At 41.6% G+C, this 19,167-nt stretch overlaps 2 protein-coding genes and 1 long non-coding RNA gene across 7 annotated transcripts; 2 read left to right on the top strand and 1 right to left on the bottom strand.

The window, feature by feature from the left end:
* Nucleotides 1-1,836: 1,836 nt before the first annotated feature.
* Nucleotides 1,837-14,521, bottom strand: LOC129598211 (uncharacterized). 3 transcript variants are annotated; one of them, XM_055496001.1, is made up of 6 exons: nt 14,261-14,521; nt 13,575-14,170; nt 13,367-13,408; nt 13,203-13,268; nt 12,899-13,058; nt 1,837-2,182 (listed from the first exon to the last, which is right to left on the bottom strand). In XM_055496001.1, the coding sequence occupies exons 1-6, from the start codon at nt 14,442-14,444 to the stop codon at nt 1,998-2,000; spliced, it is 1,233 nt and encodes a 410-aa protein (XP_055351976.1). In that variant the 5' UTR covers nt 14,445-14,521; the 3' UTR covers nt 1,837-1,997. The 3 variants fall into 3 exon arrangements, with proteins under 3 accessions (XP_055351976.1, XP_055351977.1, XP_055351978.1); XM_055496002.1 differs by having other exon boundaries at nt 12,974-13,058; XM_055496003.1 differs by having other exon boundaries at nt 1,986-2,182; nt 13,035-13,058.
* LOC129598213 (uncharacterized) lies at nt 8,221-12,107 on the top strand. Of its 3 annotated transcripts, none has more exons than XR_008691670.1 (4): nt 8,221-10,362; nt 10,655-10,761; nt 11,659-11,779; nt 11,842-12,107. It is a non-coding gene; the product is annotated as an uncharacterized LOC129598213 (long non-coding RNA). The 3 variants fall into 3 exon arrangements; XR_008691671.1 differs by having other exon boundaries at nt 10,605-10,719; XR_008691669.1 differs by having other exon boundaries at nt 10,605-10,761.
* Nucleotides 14,522-16,275: 1,754 nt separating the features above from the next.
* Nucleotides 16,276-18,806, top strand: LOC129598205 (uncharacterized). Its single transcript, XM_055495986.1, has 5 exons — nt 16,276-16,383; nt 17,270-17,558; nt 17,638-17,896; nt 18,213-18,560; nt 18,666-18,806. Exons 1-5 carry the CDS (start codon nt 16,276-16,278, stop codon nt 18,775-18,777), a joined length of 1,116 nt encoding a protein of 371 aa, XP_055351961.1. The 3' UTR covers nt 18,778-18,806.
* The last annotated feature ends 361 nt before the right edge of the window (nt 18,807-19,167 follow it).

Genomic DNA, 19,167 nt, shown 5'->3' with positions numbered 1-19,167 from the left:
TCGAATAAACAAGGCGAAATCACGCTCAATTCACGCGGAAAAATTCATTTAAATGGAACAAATTCATTACGCTTTACGAAAAACAGACTCTAATGGGCTCAATGCGAACGGTCCAATACCTATTACAGACACCGGTATTCACCGAAGGTGAATTACGGGGCCTCGCTCTCACGAGGCTTGCATGTAATAACTAATAATAACTAATAATAACTAATAATAACTAATAATAACTAATAATAACTAATAATAACTAATAATAACTAATAATAACTAATAATAACTAATAATAACTAATAATAACTAATAATAACTAATAATAACTAATAATAACTAATAATAACTAATAATAACTGATAATAACTGATAATAACTAATAATAACTAATAATAATAACACTAATAATAAATAAATAAATAAATACTCGTAGTAAGTACGAAATGCGTACGATGACGTAGAGTGCCGGGTTTAGATAGCCGTACTGCCCTATGACAAGTGAATGGGCGATGGTCGTTTAAGTGAAACACCAAAAATAATATTTCCCACAAACCGATTTTCTTTCGGAATTTTTCCTCATCCGATTAAACAGATTACAGCCTTTACAGAGTTCTGTACTTGAAATTTTAAAAAAAACTTGTATGTACCGTTTTCTTGCAAATGCGTCGTAAAGAGATCGTGACGAAAGCGCTTTACCCACTGCACTACGCTCAAATATTTGCAGTCACCGCCATACATAGGCGGCTGCACCTTCGCCGTGTAAGAAGTGTATTTAGATCAAAATGAAATCAGTCTAAAGACACCAACTTCGACGAAATGAAGAAAAAAATTCGGTTGACCATAAATTTACCTGAACTGACTTAACAGCCGCACATGTGTGGGGGGGGTGATTGCAAATACTTGAGCGTAGTGCAGTGGCAATCGTTGCGTGGCTAAAGCGCTTTCGTCACGATCTCTTTAACGACGCGTTTGCAAGAAAACGGTTCAAGATTTTTTAAAAATTTCGAATACTTTGTAAAGGCTAAATTCCGTTTAAGCGGATGAGTAAAAAATCCGAAAGAACATCGGTTTGTGGAAAATGTTATTTCAGGTGTTTCATTTAAACGACCATCGTCATTCACTTGTTATAGTGTTTCACTTAAACGACCATACAAGTACTTAATTTTCTTACAAGCTTGTACATGGATACGTCCATTACACGTGTATTAACATGCATGTACACGTGCTTGCACGTGTATTAGCTAACAATAATTATGCGCCTTTTGTACTTATGTGCTTATATTGTACGACCACATTCATCTTTTAAGGTACAAAGAAAAAATGCAGTAAGTACATATTTAAAACCATTAAAATTTTAAACATTGAATATGTGTCTGCGCTAGATACCTACAGTATGTAATATTAATATTATTATGTTAGATCATTGCCGCTCTACGATAATGCAGACAGATAGAGTTCAAACGACCAAGTTACCCAGTGCAACACGAACACCTGCTCTGGCTTAATACAGGCCGTTTTGTGTGACCCGACCATGACCAGAAACTCACCGGAAGACCAAGTGTTCAGGCCTGATATGCCCCAAACGTACAGGCCTGTCCGGCATGGGATAGGCCTGCACACAATGGCAATCAGACCAGCGGCATTCACTTCCGGTGCCTGTGCTGGCTCCACCTGGGCCTGAATTAGCAGATTTTCTGGTAACGGCCGGGGGTGTTCGCTTAATTAATTGTTGCCTACATATTAATTTCGTTTTTTCACTTGAAGTGTGCAAGACAAATTACGCCGGTTTATAGTGATCTAATTGACGTTTAACTGAAATAACAAAATTTTAATCGCCTTAATTCGGCTAGCACAAAAAATTGCAAAATAAGTTGACTTCAATGTAGACGAAAATTGACAGACTGGAGATTAAAAATCAAGTGGATATCAACTGGAAGGCAAGATAACCAGGCATACGGCAAGAAGAGAAAAAAATACAAAATTGCCCAAAATTAGTATTTGGCTTATAACATCAGTGAATCGCCCGTGTCCATGCTGGCGTCGTTGCTTCCGCCTGAACCTTCCAAGCGCTTTATCGCGGCTTTGTGATTACATTTCGCGGTTTCCAGACAGGTGGTCACCTTCTTCCGAAATTTATCATCCGTCAACTCCGGCTTGTTTCGAAACGCGCACCAGGATACCAAGCACTCTACATAAGGACAATAATAAGCAGAAATAATAATATGGCCTGGGCTAGGCTATAAAATAATTTTTAAATATCCTTTTGTTATAAAAAACAAGACGTAATAAAAATAAACAGAAATAAAAGTAACAATTCCTGGCAGAACTGAATTACCTTGTACACGCTTGATAGTAGTACGTTTGTTTAACTCACGCCAATTCTGCGCATGTGCATTTGCATTTGCACGGATGCGCAAGTGTGTATGAGCATTTGCACACATGCGCATATGTATAAGTGCATTTGCAATTGCACACATGCGCACAAGTATACGATACACCTGTGCATGTGCATCTGCACGGATATGTGGATAAATGGAAATAATTTTGTAAATTTGATTTGTATGCTGACCACAACACAGTATGTCGTGATTGAATGTACCATGTACCATGGTACATGGCCCAGGTACATGGTACAGGTACCGTTACCATGGTAACGCGTACCTGGTGCCAAGTACCAGTCGCATAATAACAGATATGCATTGGCCTATGAAAATCTAGTTGGTAATTACAAACATGTGTGCATTCTATCTGAAAGTTACGGAAGAAAACTGTTTTCGGCCATTGTATACTATCCAATCTTTTTTTGAACCATTGCAACTGCTACTGATTTGTTTACCGGGTGTTGATATGATATTGTTGTACTATTCCATGGATTAACCAGGATTGATAGCCAATTACTTTCAAGCTCTGACGGAATAACGGGTAAGGGGAAAGAAGTAAATGTTTGTTTGGTTTACTTTCGTTTCACCCAGAATTCCGATCTTGCGTCAGATTTCGTTCTGTTTGTGTGGATATTTAATTGCATTATTTAAAGCTTTATTGCATTTGATTTACCAGCTTTACTTAATATATGTCGTCATAAACAACTCCGTTTATCATGGCATCATTTTGTAAATAAAAACCACAATATCAAACAATGTTTCGTCGGTACATGTGACAAAAGAAATTGCAAACGCTACAATTCCAGTTTCTGGATACAAAACGTTTTAATGTGTGAAAACCAGGCTCTGTAAAGTTTGGATTCCAAAACGCCCAGGGTGCCATTGCTATCAAAGGCCAGCATGATACACAATTGAATAAATTTATTGCATTGCAATCATTCTACCGACAAAGTCTACAGATATTTGTATGTTATGCATTTCTTTCAATCCCAAAAAGTTGCACTTTCCCGATGGAAAGAGCACAGCAGTACACCAAGGCAATTTTATACGTAAACCACTAAACAATTCAGGAGTATATTCCAACTTGTAATGTTGACTAAATTTCTCAATATGTATACGTTTATCAAAATCATGACTGACAACAATGTTAACAATTCGAAATCCCGAAACGATACAACGGTACCCAATTGATTGAAGAATGCTGGTAAACTTGTCGACCAATTCTCTGGCAGCAGATTCCGAACGAGCGCCATTGACCGTGATTTTTCCGTTGGAATAAAGTTGGCAATGTGCTTTATAGGGAGACAGAATACGAATGAGTAAGCCGGAAAACTTGCGGGGAATATACTGCGCCATCGGTACTTTCTTTTCAATCTCCTTCAGATTGAGGATAGTGTTTAAATCCGCAACGGCAACGACATTCATGATGTTTGGCATGGCAGTAGAACCACAAACCGAACCGAATAGCTTTGCGCAGTGTTGTTTGGGGCACATCTGTTAGACGGTGATAGACGGGGCAACCTAGTTCCTCAAGATTGACCACTTGGGGCACATAACGCTCCAGTAAACGGCACTTCTCCAAACCCTTGGCATAGAAAGTTAGCTTACTAGGACGGCCAATACGGTTAAACATGTCTTCCAAGGCAACCGTCACTTGATTGTGTCGATAATCACCAAAGGTGCTCCAGAGAAGTCCATGGGAATGCTTGGCCTGTTTCTGCAACTCGCGAGCGTGTTTACCGGCTGATCGTGGTAAGCTGAAGGTGTACTGCCCACTGTCATGTTTTTCTGGGCACGAGAAGGCCAGCTGTTTGATATATGGTACCTTTTCAATTATAAACCAATCAGCATCTAAAACACATGGCAGAGCCATGGTCAAGACTAGACTGAAATACACAACTCGTTTATCACTTGGCAACAGCGTTGGTTTATGGTACCTGGTGCCAGGTACTTTACCTGGCACCATGTACCACAGTTGACCTTCAAACATTTGTTTTACAACTTGCGTGCGCTCAACATACACTTCATTTGAGTTCAGCTCTGACAAAAATGGAACCATCTCTAAAACGCCGCCGTTCAGACTCGAAGCCTAAAATGCCACTAGTCAACAAGACTAAGTGCAGTGTCGAGAAGACTCATCCTCGTTTAGCCTTCACAGAGAGCGGTCGTCCTGTGTATCGTCTGGGCTACGAGAAATTTGTGCATGTCGATTATCAGTGGGAAGAAACTCGAATTTTTATTGGTGAATGGAAGGAAGGGCCGCCCGGGAAATGGAAGCAGACGTGGGCGAAAACGATAAGCCTTACCAAAAGAGGATTCATGCGCTTGGTATCGTTACTGCTGACGGGAAAAGCCGATCTGGATCATTCCAATGGAAATTTACCTCCTTTATTCTTACTGGACCGGGGGGTGTACTTCAGCTGGAGCCGTCCTAACGTGGCCAGCTTTCGCCGCTATCAGCGGTCTCAAGAAGGTGATTTGATGCCCACGAGAAACGGGATTTCATTGAACGAGAAGTGCTACGAAGCGTTGAAAGAACTCATACGGGATTTCACTCTCTTCAAACATATTGTCAGTGTGGACGAAATCGTTGAGGATGTGGATGCTGATAAAAAAGGTCTTTGTCATGAGAAGTTGTGCGACGCTATTATTGATGCTATGGTGAAACTAGTTCATGAAAGATGCCCTGATTTCCGGGACGTGTTAACGGATACGGAATGGAAAGATGCTGTGCAACGTCTGTTGGATGCTCGTTTTGTGCATGGCATTTTGTTTGGTTTTGAAGAACTGAGCTTTAAGCAAGCCTTAAGTTTGGATGTGGTGAAGTATTTGGATACACATGAAAATCAAATCCGTATGCAAGTAAACTGCTCTCTGAACCAAGTTTAACTTAGGATTTCTGTAATGCATTTTATGGTTGTCACTACAGTATAACACGGCATTTGTTCTATTTATTTCTTTGAACAGATCGTTTTTGCATGGTTCATTTCATTAATCGTTGACATATCTGACGGAGAAAAGATCCGTCAACTAGTGCTGTGTTGATATCAAAAAAAGAATTTACATACTGACACACCATCTTGTCGTTGCTTGTTCGATTATCGGTAAATAAATGTACAATATTAGTGAAAGATTCGCCGCTAGCGCGTCTCAAAACAAAAAATAAGCAATATTGACCACACACGGTACTATATTCGGACTGAAACTGTTCGTCTTGACAGACAATAGTATTATTCTGAGCAAGCATAGAGAAGTGCTGAGAATACGTTTCCAACGCTTTACCATACGAATCAAACACTTCCAAGATTCCCGCTTGGGTTTGTAGCAAAGCAATCCAGTGTGCGCCATTTTGGTCAGAGGGGTCTGTGTTAACTACACATGCTCCAGGGTACGGGGCTAAACATGGCGGAACTTGGTCACTGGCAAACACACCGCGGAACAGCTGGGTGGTAACAGGATTTCCCTGCAGACAGTGGTGAATTTGCTCCGTGTTCATGTTGAAAAATCCGCAATCAACTGGCGATGTTGATTAATTTCGATGATGCTGTCATAAATCAGCATGCACACCATCATGATTGTTGTCGTCAATGGTTTAGCAAAGGAAACTGATACACTCAGATTTCCTTGTTTTATCAAGGTCAAAGGTCCCCGGCCAGTATGTCCTGGTGTAAGGTCAAAACCAAATACGGTATATCCTTGATTATATTCGGTGCGGTTGAACGGTAGTCCGCCTTGCAAACTCGGTCGGTATCCCAGAGTATCGAGCAAACCATCGTAGCACTCCAAGGATAAGTTGTGTTCAAAATCACTTATATAGGGTTTGCTAGGAAGCTCTGACCATCCACTTCCACACTAAGTTGTGTAATGTTGAAATGTTGAAAGTTAAACGGATTCTTTTTGATGGATCCGTGAAAATCTTCGCTATCGACAAATCCAACGAACACGACTTTGGGTATTTGCCCAATCTGTAGATTGCTGACCACGGTGCTTTGCGTCTTTTGAGGAATGTCCGACACGCGCATAACTATCCGCTCAACATGATATTTGACGGTTTTCTTTAACAATTCACCAGCAACAGCTGTCAGAAAATCCGGTGAGGGAATGTAGCGTCGGATAGACAACCGAGCATTGCGAATGAAGGGCTTAAACGTTTTCGTGGCATCTTTATCCCACACACGCAGGGCAAATTCAGGGCGGCTGACTACCAGACGGATGTTCACAGGAACCCCTGTGCACAGTGGTTTGCTTTGGTCAAACAAGTCCGAAAATAGTCTTCCAGAAAGTTGAACATATTGTCCGGTTTGAAATAAAGCCTTACGGCTCTTTTCTCCTTGATTAGACGTCTCATCGTTATGTTTGGCGGGCGTGTCCAAATAGAATGCAGCCGAAGTCAACTGGCTACTTTGAGCCTCTTTGCTATGCGATAGCAATGACTCAAAGTATGCTCGGTATGGATAGAACGTGGCGGCATCCGAGATCAGTCGATTGGCTACCGTTACATGACAGGATGAGAAGAGCGAGTGCAAGAAATTATTGACCGGTGCCACCCCATCATCCGCGGTTACCAATTCCCAGTCACCGGTAGTTTTACGCACTTTGATGCCCACTTCCAACTCCAATATCATATCTGCCAAACTGAGCAGACCAGCCGTACTAGGTGGTATAAAGAAATTAATGTCACCAGCGGATCCATTGTCGGTCAAAATAGTTGTAGGGTTCAGTTTCTCGTGTTCGGTACGCCAGCGGTCGGTCAATGTAGCCGGCAAGGCAAACAGCTGATTTTCCAGCTGCATGGCCGGTTCGGAATGTTCCATCATGAGCAGTGCCATTGTTTAGAAAAGTCCGGAATGCTGGTTGGCGGAATACGTTTAATGCGATGTACTTTACGTTTAACACGTTGTTTCTTCCGAACGCCTTCTCCTTCTTGCGAAACTAGGCGTTTACCAATCGCCGCTCCTGCTTCTTTAATAACCCCGGTTGCCGCATCTTGCAAGTGAGGGGTGGCGGCTTCTAAAGCAGCTTTAGCATGCGGCGCTGCTCTACGCAGTATCGGTTTGGCAAAGTTGGTAATTTTGGCAAATAAATTCTTCAAAATTTGTGGGAACCCGGATCCATTTTGTAGTGTGCCACGATAGCGAATGAGAGCACTTCCTCCCGTTTGGCTCACGAAAACGTTTTCGTAGCGTCGCGGGTCTGGGACATAGGCGACGAGGGCATTTTCAGTATAAGCGTTGTGGTCGAAAATGTAATTTTACTAGTGATTTTCCCGTCTGAAATTTAGCGTCGTCACCCAGGTCGTTGGCAATAGTTAAATGAATAGTTTCGAAATGTTGGCGTAATACGGGAACATAGTGGGGAATGTCGAAACGTGCTTCCACAATTTGGTTGACCTCCCTCTAATAGGTACAGCGCGCAAAACTGCGCGGCAGTATCACCAATCAGGCTGTAGTCTGCAACATCACTGTACAGAAACAGGCTTTGGTTCCCCAGCATGGTGTTCACCGGTCGTTCCGACAAGAAGGTGGTCAGTTTAGGTGGAGGAGCTTTACTGAGGAATGACAAGTACTTGATGCTACTGGTTTTGGTAACAAACGGAAAGGGTCCCAGTGCATTGGAGTGAGTTTCTGCGGGTACATCTGGTTTAAATTCCGCTTGTTCAAACCCGAGTATTTTTTGCAAGGTAACGGATCCAGGGGGGAAACGTAACTGACACTCGATCGTTGCCAATAAGCAGTTTCACTCGGTGGTTTGTTGAGGTTAAAAAATTGCAAGTTGAAAGCTTTGTTATCCGGCAAAGCACTTTTATCCTGATGTAGAGCGTCATCCACCATGTACGGTCCGATTGTAGGAGCTAAGTTGTTGACGGTTTGCAGTAAAAGCTCGGCATTCTTATAATTTCCGGGAGGAACCGTCAAAATTTCTTGGTGCACAACGTAATTGACGCTATCAATAAAGTCTTCTTCTTTTTTAACCCGAAATTCGCGGACAATATCCAGTTGAATTTTTTGCTCGGTAGGTAGAGTATAGAAAGAATTTAAATACTGCAGTTCCACCAGGGCCATTTCCCATTTGCCCTTCAAGGTAATGGGATGCTTCAGTTTGGTAGTCCAGTTGGAGGGCGTGTTGGCCGCTTCTGTGGCGACATCACTGGGTAAGGTTATGTAGAAAGGCGCTCCTTCAAATATGATAGTGGTTCCCAAGAATCGTGTTCGGGTCCGTAACCTAACCAACGGACTAATGCTTTCTTTCCGCGCCGCTTAACAATAAAATCAATTGCGTGTTCCTTATGCTGTGGATTCGAGACTGGTGACAGTTCATGCTCATAAAACGTTCCTTTAATAACTTCATCTTGGTAATCCTTCAAACGATAGACCGGAATACGATGCGGGATCACCTGATGGATGTAGAAGATTTCTTCTTTGAAACGGTAAGTATACCCTTTTTCCACCTTTGTTTTATGCACCGCAATCCGCACGGCATCACCGACTTTGTACCGTGGCTTCTTGACGTCTTTGTGCTTGTACAAAGCATTGTACACTGCCAACGAATTGTCTTGCCGTACATCACTGGGTCGCATACCATGCGCACGGTGTTTGGAATGGTTGTACGAGTACACCAGGTCTTGCATTTTGTCAATATAGCGCGTCGATAAGCGGGACCGAAACAATCGAAATATCCGCGTTTTGATGGTTCGAATAACGCGCTCCGCCATGGAACACTTGATGTCTTCGTTCTCGGAAGTGAAGAACTGAATTTGTTTGTCTTTCAAGTACTTGGCCACCGTTCTATTCAACATCTCAGTCCCTTTATCATATTGCAGTTTTTCCGGCTCTCCCAAATCATTGAACGCATTGGTTAGCGCTTCCTTGGTATCAGCACCCGTTTTGGTTTTCAGAGGTTGAATACTGAGTTTCTTGGAAAAACAATCAATAACAAACAGCAAATATTTGTATCCATCGTTTTCCTTCGAATACTTGGCTAGATCGGCCAGATCCGCTTGATACTGTTGGCGGAGGTTAGTTGTTATTATGCGGTTGCGCGGGAAGCGTTTGCGTGATTCTTTGTTGACAGTGTAGGCATCGATCTCCTGCAAGATCGCCTGTGCTTTCCGTTTGTCGGCTCTGGTCTTTAAACTTTTTCGGAACCTGTCGACGCCGCCAAGACTTCCGGGATCGCGAGGGTTCAGATATTTTTTCATCAGTTTCTCCATTATTGCAACAACTGGATACGCAATTGATCTTAAATATCCGACACAGTCGCAATACAGTAGGAAGAAAGCTGGACATTATGGTAAGGTTATCCACTGAATCCTATGTTGACCACTACCACTTTGAACAGTTCGGGAACGCAGTTTCCGACCGGTATCTTCGTTGGCACTTTCCGTTTTCCTTTTTCCAATGGATAATGGAAACAAGGGTACACGGCGTTGTTTACGGCTATTTGGATGATCGTCCGCGGTTTTACGCTTTCGTCCTTTTGCTGGCAGTGTTGGTGGAAACAAGGCAACACGACCATGTTTTATTGGACCATCTCGATCGTCTTCCAGATACCTTTTTTGCCCTTTGGTTGGCAACGTCGATGGAAATAATTGTGGGCGCGGTTGCTTTGGCACTTGTTCTATTTCATCTTCGTCAGTTCTTTTGCGTTTGCGAAACTTTTCCAGCTCTTGTTGTACTCCTAATGGTGCCGGTTGCAACACGGTTTCATCGGAGAATTGCACAGGGTTTTCGTCAGGTAAGACTTTTTGTTTCAATGCTAAGAAACGCTCCAAAATGCTTGTTAGCAGGTCGGCTTTCTCATACTCGTTTATATCGGTTCGTCTTAAGGTTTTGGCAACAAGTTCGTCCAAAGAAACAACAGCTCTGGCTTCCGGAGGTTCTTTGTTAACTTGTATTTTCTCATGCAGGCGCTCTTCCATAATGCGTCTAGGAACAATATAGTACTCATCCATTTCCAATCAACGATGTTAGGACCCCAGCAATAACCGGTAAGATAGCCCCAATAAATCCTCCTTGTTGTAAGATTATTCGCTTTTGTTTGAGAGGATAGCGTCGCAGTGCAATGAGCTTTAATGCTTTGCGATGGCGTTTACATTTATCCATTTGGGATGGTGTCAATGCGACAGTATTTTTTTACAATGTTGACGGCGATTTCTTCCAAAGCTTTCATCTGCGGTTTACTCATGTAACTCATCAGAACGCGTCGTTGTCGCGGTTTTAAATTCTGTAGGGTGATGATAAAGGGTGCTAACGATTTTACGCGTTCCGACATTTTGGCAGTTGTGACGAATTTCGATCCAAATAAATCCTCATGTGCTCGTTGGGAAAGATATGGGAGCGAATACGTAAGTATTCTGGGCACGTTGGTCGCAAGTCCAAAATTAAAGGTTGGTACGGTAGTGCAGTGACCTTACTATAAGCAGTAACCAGTTGCTTCAGTCCGGTCTGTCTGGCCAATAATGCTATTTGATTTACATCTCTCACGTTTTTGAAAAGGACTAGATACTGTAGATTGAGGGTAATGTCCCGCATGACATTGCCTTGCTTAAATAGATTTTGTAGAAGCACGATAACTGAAACATTTTTGTGATGGATTCCGCGTGTAAAAAGATTGGCACACCGCACGTCTTTGCAGAGATCAGTCGCCAAGTCGTCAATAACAACTAATGTAGGCACCTTTTCATCTAGTGACTCGGAACAGGCAAAGAATTCGTCCAATCCTTTAATAAATTCTATAAAAGGGTTTGCAGATAGTAGCTTTTCGAATCCACTTTGCCAAGCACCGTAACAATAGATAATTTTTGTTGGTGGTTTATCAATCATGCGGTTCCGTTGCTCAATTAATGAGAAAACAAACTCTGATTTACCCGACATGGTCGGTCCACAAACACACATCCCAAAGGGCGCACTGAGGCGCGGATATTCTTTAACAGTACTATACATTTTTGAAAATAATGTTTTCAGTATTGTTCTACGTGCTTAAATGGCGAATTCAGCAAATTAAGTAATCTGATGTTGAAATTAGAAGCTATCCACCGCTCCGCACATGGTTTCTCGATTGGTATTCCTTGCTTCAGCCAGCAGAAAAGGTGACACCTTTTCAGCGCTCTTCTGTTCATGTTCATGTCTGCACAAAAACAATAACGAGTCTATTTAAGCACTGCAAACACAACACAAGGTGCATAACATGGCTGGGCTACAGCATATGCTTCCGGACGCTGTTGGCGTCCAGAAGAAATGCGAAAAAGTTTTGTTAGTGATTCTGTACGTGTTATTTTTTATAGTATTCGCTGCTATAATCATTACGGAAGGAATAGGAAAAGTCCTACAAAGTGATTCCTGGAATCAGACATTACGTAATATGACGCTATAACTCACATCCTGCGTTCCGTCTCTTCGACAAAGGTGAGGCAATAAAGATAAACGAGATGCCCGATAAAAAATGTAACCCTAAGTCCTTTGTTCAGACCGCAGATCCCGGAATACCATGTGGAGGGTACCCGATGTCCGCAATAACGACCATTCCGTATTTCGGGAGTTCTTCGACACGAAAAAGGGTGGATCTACGGTGCTTAAATACTTGCAAATAGTGGGAAGCACTGCTGGCCTTTGATAGCAATGGCACCCTGGGCGTTTTGGAATCCAAACTTTACAGAGCCTGGTTTTCACACATTAAAACGTTTTGTATCCAGAAACTGGAATTGTAGTGTTTGCAATTTCTTTTGTCACATGTACCGACGAAACATTGTTTGATATTGTGGTTTTTTTATTTACAAAATGATGCCATGATAAACGGAGTTGTTTATGACGACATATATTAAGTAAAGCTGGTAAATCAAATGCAATAAAGCTTTAAATAATGCAATTAAATATCCACACAAACAGAACGAAATCTGACGCAAGATCGGAATTCAGGGTGAAACGAAAGTAAACCAAACAAACATTTACTTCTTTCCCCCTTACCCGTTATTCCGTTAGAGCTTGAAAGTAATTGGCTATCAATCCTGGTTAATCCATGGAATAGTACAACAATATCATATCAACACCCGGTAAACAAATCAGTAGCAGTTGCAATGGTTCAAAAAAAGATTGGATAGTATACAATGGCCGAAAACAGTTTTCTTCCGTAACTTTCAGATAGAATGCACACATGTTTGTAATTACCAACTAGATTTTCATAGGCCAATGCATATCTGTTATTATGCGACTGGTACTTGGCACCAGGTACGCGTTACCATGGTAACGGTACCTGTACCATGTACCTGGGCCATGTACCATGGTACATGGTACATTCAATCACGACATACTGTGTTGTGGTCAGCATACAAATCAAATTTACAAAATTATTTCCATTTATCCACATATCCGTGCAGATGCACATGCACAGGTGTATCGTATACTTGTGCGCATGTGTGCAATTGCAAATGCACTTATACATATGCGCATGTGTGCAAATGCTCATACACACTTGCGCATCCGTGCAAATGCACATGCGCAGAATTGGCGTGAGTTAAACAAACGTACTACTCTTGATGCACTTGGCATCTAACACGTTCCGCGCAATAAGCGATGCGGCTGCGCCTTTTGCCGTCAACGCACCGTACACCAACTCCTCCTCCTTAAAAAAATGCAGCAGTCCAGCTTTGATGGCATACGGTACCTGCGTATGCTGCTTCATTTTGTCCTGAGCACCACAAAATGAGAAAAAAATTAGTCAAATTGAAAAAAATATTCACAATACATATTTTTAACAGTTAATTTTATATAAGCGCAGTTATTTGTTGGTCAGCAATTCTAACAAAATTTAATTAAAAATTTATTGATTTACCAATAGATCTTTGTCCTCGGCACTCTCCCGACTTTTAGACGCCACCCGAGACTCCAGTGACTGCAGCTAAAAATGAAAATCATACTGTTACCGAATGTCGACGATATAATATATATTATCAATATATTAAATAATTCATGCAATGTACACGTATTATTGATTACCTGTTTTCCAAGTTTCAAGTTGTCAGCGACTAGCTGTGAATTCTGAAAGAAAATAAATAAGCGGTAATGAATATTCGTCAAAAAAACATTTATGAATGTTACAAAAAATAAACATACGATAAACATATATATAAGTAAAATTAAAAATTTAATAGTTACTATTTATAATTTAAAAGAGATTTTATATGGCCGACTTAATGTAGCTTACTTGGTCTTTCAAGTGAGTCACTTCTTTTTTTAACTTAAGCATGTCGGTGCTTAAGACGTCGATTCGCTGTGCCAGTTCCGGGGTGCGTTCTCGGAATAACGTCTGCTGCCCAACATTTCGCTGATGTGCAGCGGCTTCCGCGCTTTCTCCGCTGGCTGACAAAGTGCTGCCTTCAACACGAGCGTGATGAGCCTCTGCATGCACGGCAATGCGCTGAACTGGCACAGATGGTAGAACCGCAACGCTAGACGGAGTAGTAGCATCGGGCGCTCGGATAACAGGGGCCGCTGGATTTACGGCTGGAACAAGCAGGGGTGGCATGGCTGGCAGACGTGTCGAGGCGGGTGCCAGTGCAGGCGTTGGGGCTGCCCGCTGTGAGTTCGTGGCAGGTTCCTTGGGCACCGTTGTCTTCCTGCCTCTCGCTCCAGCTTTTAGCGGCCGAGCCAGCGAGTCAATATACTTTTTTCGCATATCTTGGAGTGTAACACCGCACTTCTGGGCCACATTCTCCGCTGCATCGCGACCGTTGGAATCCTCGCGGTCGATGTCGCTCTGGTCCGCCAAATATCGATTCTCCAGTGCTTTGGCGTCTCTAGCTGTATACAAATATCCAATTTATAGTCTGTGATATTTACACTAATCATATATATATATTTTGTGGAGAACTTATTCAAGAAAAAACTTACTTTCGTCGAAGCGTAGAATAATACAAGGGATCCATTTCCCTTTAGACCACAATGCCTCACATGCATTTCCCTCCTCCAGCTCCATCTGAAATAACTCCCATTTGCGCAAACGGTGGTGATCGACGGTGCCACAACGTGGTTTCGCGTCCACAAACCAGTAGACTAGTGCAGATTTGGGAAACATTTTGATTTTGGGAAAGTTTTCTCACATTCAACTGACAATTCTTTTACTTGCATAAAACTGATACACCATATGGATGCATGTGCTCACACAGACTAGAGTAGTCTTTATGCATGCGAGAGGCGCGCTCTCTGACACGCTGCTCCGTACGTTATTTGCACCGGATATCGCGTTGCAGGTCTGCGTACGTATTGTCTGCGTACGTATTGCTACGCACATTCAGTATAACATTCATACGCTAGAACAATGCGTCTGCTTTCCGTGCCTCTTCCCGCGCTGGAGGTTTGCGTAATGCGTGTACACAATTAGCGTAGTCTTCCCACGGTACAGTTCTACGCACGTGTATTATCCCACGCTTTGGTCTTACATTTAATTATATAAATATCTCCGTGTCATTCTGCGCGTAATAGTGGCAGCCTGAACAGCTCTACCACATATATAGTAGGCACATTTGTACACTATATTACTATACAATACAGTGCGTCTATGTAGTAATACACAGTTCATTATGACAGAAATTTATTGCCAAAATTTTTTCGTTATATTTTGAGCGGAACATGGACGAACATTTGCTGCAAACCGATTCGGAGATTATTTGTAAACACTGTCTGACGGTATTTCCAATTACAAAGTACGCCAGTTATGCTAGAAAAAGCGCTTTGCGTCACCTGAAGACAAAAACACACTGATATACTTTCCAACACGGACGGCGATGTTTTTCCGGAGCAAGAGCATGATGTCGATTTTATCCCGTTTGAAGGCCAGTATGCCCATGCCGACGACGACTACATGGGGGCAGAGAATGCACCTGAACCAACATCCTGTCCGTCAGCACTCCTAGGACTATTGTACCTGCGTTTTGGTTTCTCAGAGCGAGAAGCAGATGCGATCCTTAAACTGCTTAAACTCAAGTTGGATTTCGGCGAACTCAAAACATCGCAAGAGGTTCTACAGACGGCAGGTGTCGCAGCAGCCACAGAACGGCTTGTGTGTAGGGGATGCGACGAAGAGTCTGAAATGGCGACCGGAAAAGATACGTGCGACAGAAACTGGCAAGTTAATAATAATTAAATTCACAAGAGTATCTAAAACATGTCGATATTTTAAGTACGAGTACATAAACAAGTACGTACGTACATAAACTCAATTACAGGCATATACTATGTACAGTAAATATAGTCAGGTACAGTAGTTTGTGGAAATAATCGCGCCATAATAATTGACGTCGTGCAAGCTAGTGTTATAATTGTACTGTAGTTTTAGTGTTACTAGTACACTAAAGGTAGTTACTTATTTCTTTTTTATTTCAGTTTTACTTACTTACTTTAAAGTAAGTTAGTCTTCGATTACTTTACTTTATAGTGAGCCTTGGACCTTATTATTTTAAGTAACATCTGTAACAACGCGTGGAATATAGAACATACAGTACAATAATGACCATGCCTTAACTTAATAATCAAGTAGTTCGCGATTGTCTGAAATTGTTGAATATGCGCTTGTCATTATTAAATTTGTACTGTACTTGACGGTATGTAAAAAGTCACAAAAGTGAAGTACAGTACTTAATTACAATCATAACTGTTACGACGTTATAAAATATATCGTGAACATTGTTGAATTTTTTTTATAGCGGCAATCCACAGATGGAAAAATACGTTACTGCAGATTTAGCCCGGCAACTTATCAACATTTGCCAAGGTACACGTGTTTTGCGTAATAAAGTTTACTATAATTATACTGCATGTATAAACCAATTATATGATTCACGCAGCTTTAATTAGCAATTCCACACGTATTGTAGTAAGTCTTCTGTTTGCAGATGAAGATGTCTACGATGGTATTTCTCGCTATCGGTCCGGAAACCTTATTCGGGACATTACTGACGGGCAAGCGTACCACAAGAGCCAAATTTCTGCACGACACACGCATGGTGCCGATCCGGGTGACATCGTAATAACGCTGGTCCTCAGCACCGATGGTGTACAAATATTTAAAAGCAGCACGCAAAGTTTGTGGCCAGTTTTTGCCCTGGTATCCGAATTGCCACCAGACAGGCGATTTCGCAATGAAAAGCTGATATGCTACTCTCTTTGGCAAGGAGTTGGAAAACCGCCAACACAGTGTGTGCTTCGAAATTTGCGCGACGAGATAACTGCTATTAATTCTGACGGCTTATTTATCAACACCAAAAGCGGAAGAAAAAGGATTTACGTGACATCACCGGCAATATCTGGAGATTTACCAGCCCGTTCACATTACTTAAACATGGTGGGCGTTAGCGGGCGTTTTTCTTGTGCTCTCTGTGAAATCGAAGGCAAGCGCGTTGCAAAAGGTTCAGGGACTTGTCGGATCTATCCGCCAGACAGAACACCAACCCGACGAACGACTGCTTCAATAAACCACAACGCGGAAAGGGCAACTGCAGACAAGCCAGTAAGACAGCGTCTTCATGCACCGGAAATTTTCAATTAGTTTATTCATTTACGTGTCTAATTATTTTTGTAAATTAACTCAATTAAAGTGGTAAATATTTCTGGGTTTTAGTCCAAAGGGTTTCGCGGTTACCCTAAACTTCTTGCTATCGACAATGATCTGAAGTATGGAACAGGAATTTTGCTAGATGCAATGCATGAATCTTCCTGGGAGTTGTCAAAAGTTATACAGGACTCTTGTTCACTGGATCTAGACGGTATCTGAGTGAGAAAAATGTATGTAAAAAATTACAAGACAATTTTGTTAACTGACATTGAAATATTGCCGTTACCCCATTTTAATAAACTATTTTCATCTTTACGCAAATTATTATTCGTGCAAAACATATTTTGCAGCGCGTGGAAGCTAATCGTCGGTATCAACAATTTTTTCCTCCTGCTTCGTTTGATCACAACCCGCTTTCGATAAACATCAGGCAATGGAAAGCTTCGCATTTTCGAGACTGGCTCCTGCTTTACTCAGTGCCGTGCCTAGACGGTATACTGGATCCCGTATATTTTGCAAATTGGTGCAAACTCGTCGACGCTGTAACAATATTATATAGCACCCCCATTCGACTGGATGACCTCAAACGAGCTGGCCAGAAATTGCACGAATTTTGCTTGGAATTTTACACTTTATTTGGTAAATGTATATGTTTATTTTGTTTTGTTACGTACAGAAGCACGTTTTACTTAATTTAAAATATTCACTCTTTGCTTAGATATGAATGAATTTGGAATCAATTTCCATGGTCTCCTTCACTTGGAAGAAATCGTTGACCTTTGGGGACCGCTGTTTTGCTATGATCTTTTTGCTTTTGAATCTCAGAATGGTTGGATGACGCGACATTCTCATTCTACGCACAACGTCACCAGAAGTGTAATGAAAAATCTCTTGGGTGCCCAAATTATTCGAAAACAAGCTGCGGACATTCGCCTTCCAAACGAACGATCTCTACTTCGTTTGGTACAAGGTCAACGGTAAGCTCGAACTAGGGGCATGCATGCTAAACTGATACTTTGGCACTTCAGTTATCAGACCGTAATTATGGACTTATTTTCTATACGAGTATGCATTTTATAGTATATTCAGAAGGTTAAATTAAGCTTTTTTTATACAGCTACACATACAGTATATACAAACGTACAAATATGACATGTTCATTATTTGTGTAAGCCAAATTAAAGGTAATTTATTAAGCATAACGTACGCAAATATTCTGAAATTCGCGCTTCGCTAAAAAACCGCCTGCTCATTATATTTTTATATGTAATTGCCAACCTGTACATATACCAGGTTAAAGGATGGGATTGAAGGAAAGGGTTGGTGTTCTTGGTCAGCGCTTTCGCGAAGTATGACTGTCGAACTGCCCCAAAATCATCCTTGCCATGGCCATGAAAAATTCTCGCTTAAAACGGCCATCATCGACGGAATTTCAGTCTGGACCGAACACTACCGTAAACCTAAGCGCACTCTGGGACGTTATTTTTTACTGACGGATACGCGCACTGGTGAAAAAGGTTATACTCAAGTACTGGACCTTTTATACTGTAAAACCTGCAACGATCTTACTTATGTGGGGTACCACCTGAAACCTCAGTTTAAGGAGCCAAATATAGTGGAGCTTTCGTTGTCTGGGAATGCGTAAGTCGTCTGTAAATTTAAGCATTTCTGCATAACTGAAGAACGTGTATATTCTGTTTATCTATTCTGGTTGTTTGCACTTGCTAATCGTCCCTTAATTTACAGAAACATTATGTTATCCGCTTCACACATCGGTTTGCAAGAGTGCGTTTCCCGAAAGCTGCAAGATGCCTGTGTGCAAATTATCCTTGTTGAAAAATCGCGTTATTCCAGCTAATAATTATTTGGATTTTTTAAAGTACTCGTATTTACATTTGTGCACACAGCGAAAGAGCAATAAAATTAAATCAGATCAAATATTGTTGTTTCGCGATAGGCATATACAATAAGCACGTAAACACAGAATTAAAAACTTTTAGGCATATAAATTTTTGAAATCCGGCTGTATTACGCTCCACAATGATTCGCTAGAAATGTGCATATCAACAGTGCATAGAAATGGCATATCAACAGTGCATGTGGAAACAGAAGTGGAAGTCTACGAAACTGAAGATGTGCATAATTCGCTAGAAATGTGCATATCAACAGTGCATAGAAATGGCATATCAACAGTGCATGTGGAAACAGAAGTGGAAGTCTACGAAACTGAAGATGTGCAGAGTGTTAA

This window comes from Paramacrobiotus metropolitanus, unplaced genomic scaffold (assembly GCF_019649055.1).
Source record: "Paramacrobiotus metropolitanus isolate TYO unplaced genomic scaffold, Prichtersi_v1.0 Parri_scaffold0000117, whole genome shotgun sequence".
Lineage (NCBI taxonomy): Eukaryota > Metazoa > Tardigrada > Eutardigrada > Parachela > Macrobiotidae > Paramacrobiotus > Paramacrobiotus metropolitanus.
Note: the sequence above shows the minus strand (reverse complement) of the source record. Positions and strands in the feature narration are given on the sequence as shown.

Excerpts from the sequence above, each read along its gene's own strand:
- LOC129598205 (XM_055495986.1), top strand. The coding sequence starts at position 16,276 with ATGGTATTTCTCGCTATCGGTCCGGAAACCTTATTCGGGACATTACTG. Across the intron at positions 16,384-17,269 it reads CACGCATGGTGCCGATCCGG|CGCGTGGAAGCTAATCGTCG; the intron begins GTGACATCGTAA and ends CATATTTTGCAG. Across the intron at positions 17,897-18,212 it reads CGTTTGGTACAAGGTCAACG|GTTAAAGGATGGGATTGAAG; the intron begins GTAAGCTCGAAC and ends TACATATACCAG.
- LOC129598211 (XM_055496001.1), bottom strand. The coding sequence starts at position 14,444 with ATGTTTCCCAAATCTGCACTAGTCTACTGGTTTGTGGACGCGAAACCA. Across the intron at positions 14,171-14,260 it reads TATTCTACGCTTCGACGAAA|CTAGAGACGCCAAAGCACTG; the intron begins GTAAGTTTTTTC and ends ATTTGTATACAG. Across the intron at positions 13,409-13,574 it reads TGACTCACTTGAAAGACCAA|AATTCACAGCTAGTCGCTGA; the intron begins GTAAGCTACATT and ends ATTTTCTTTCAG.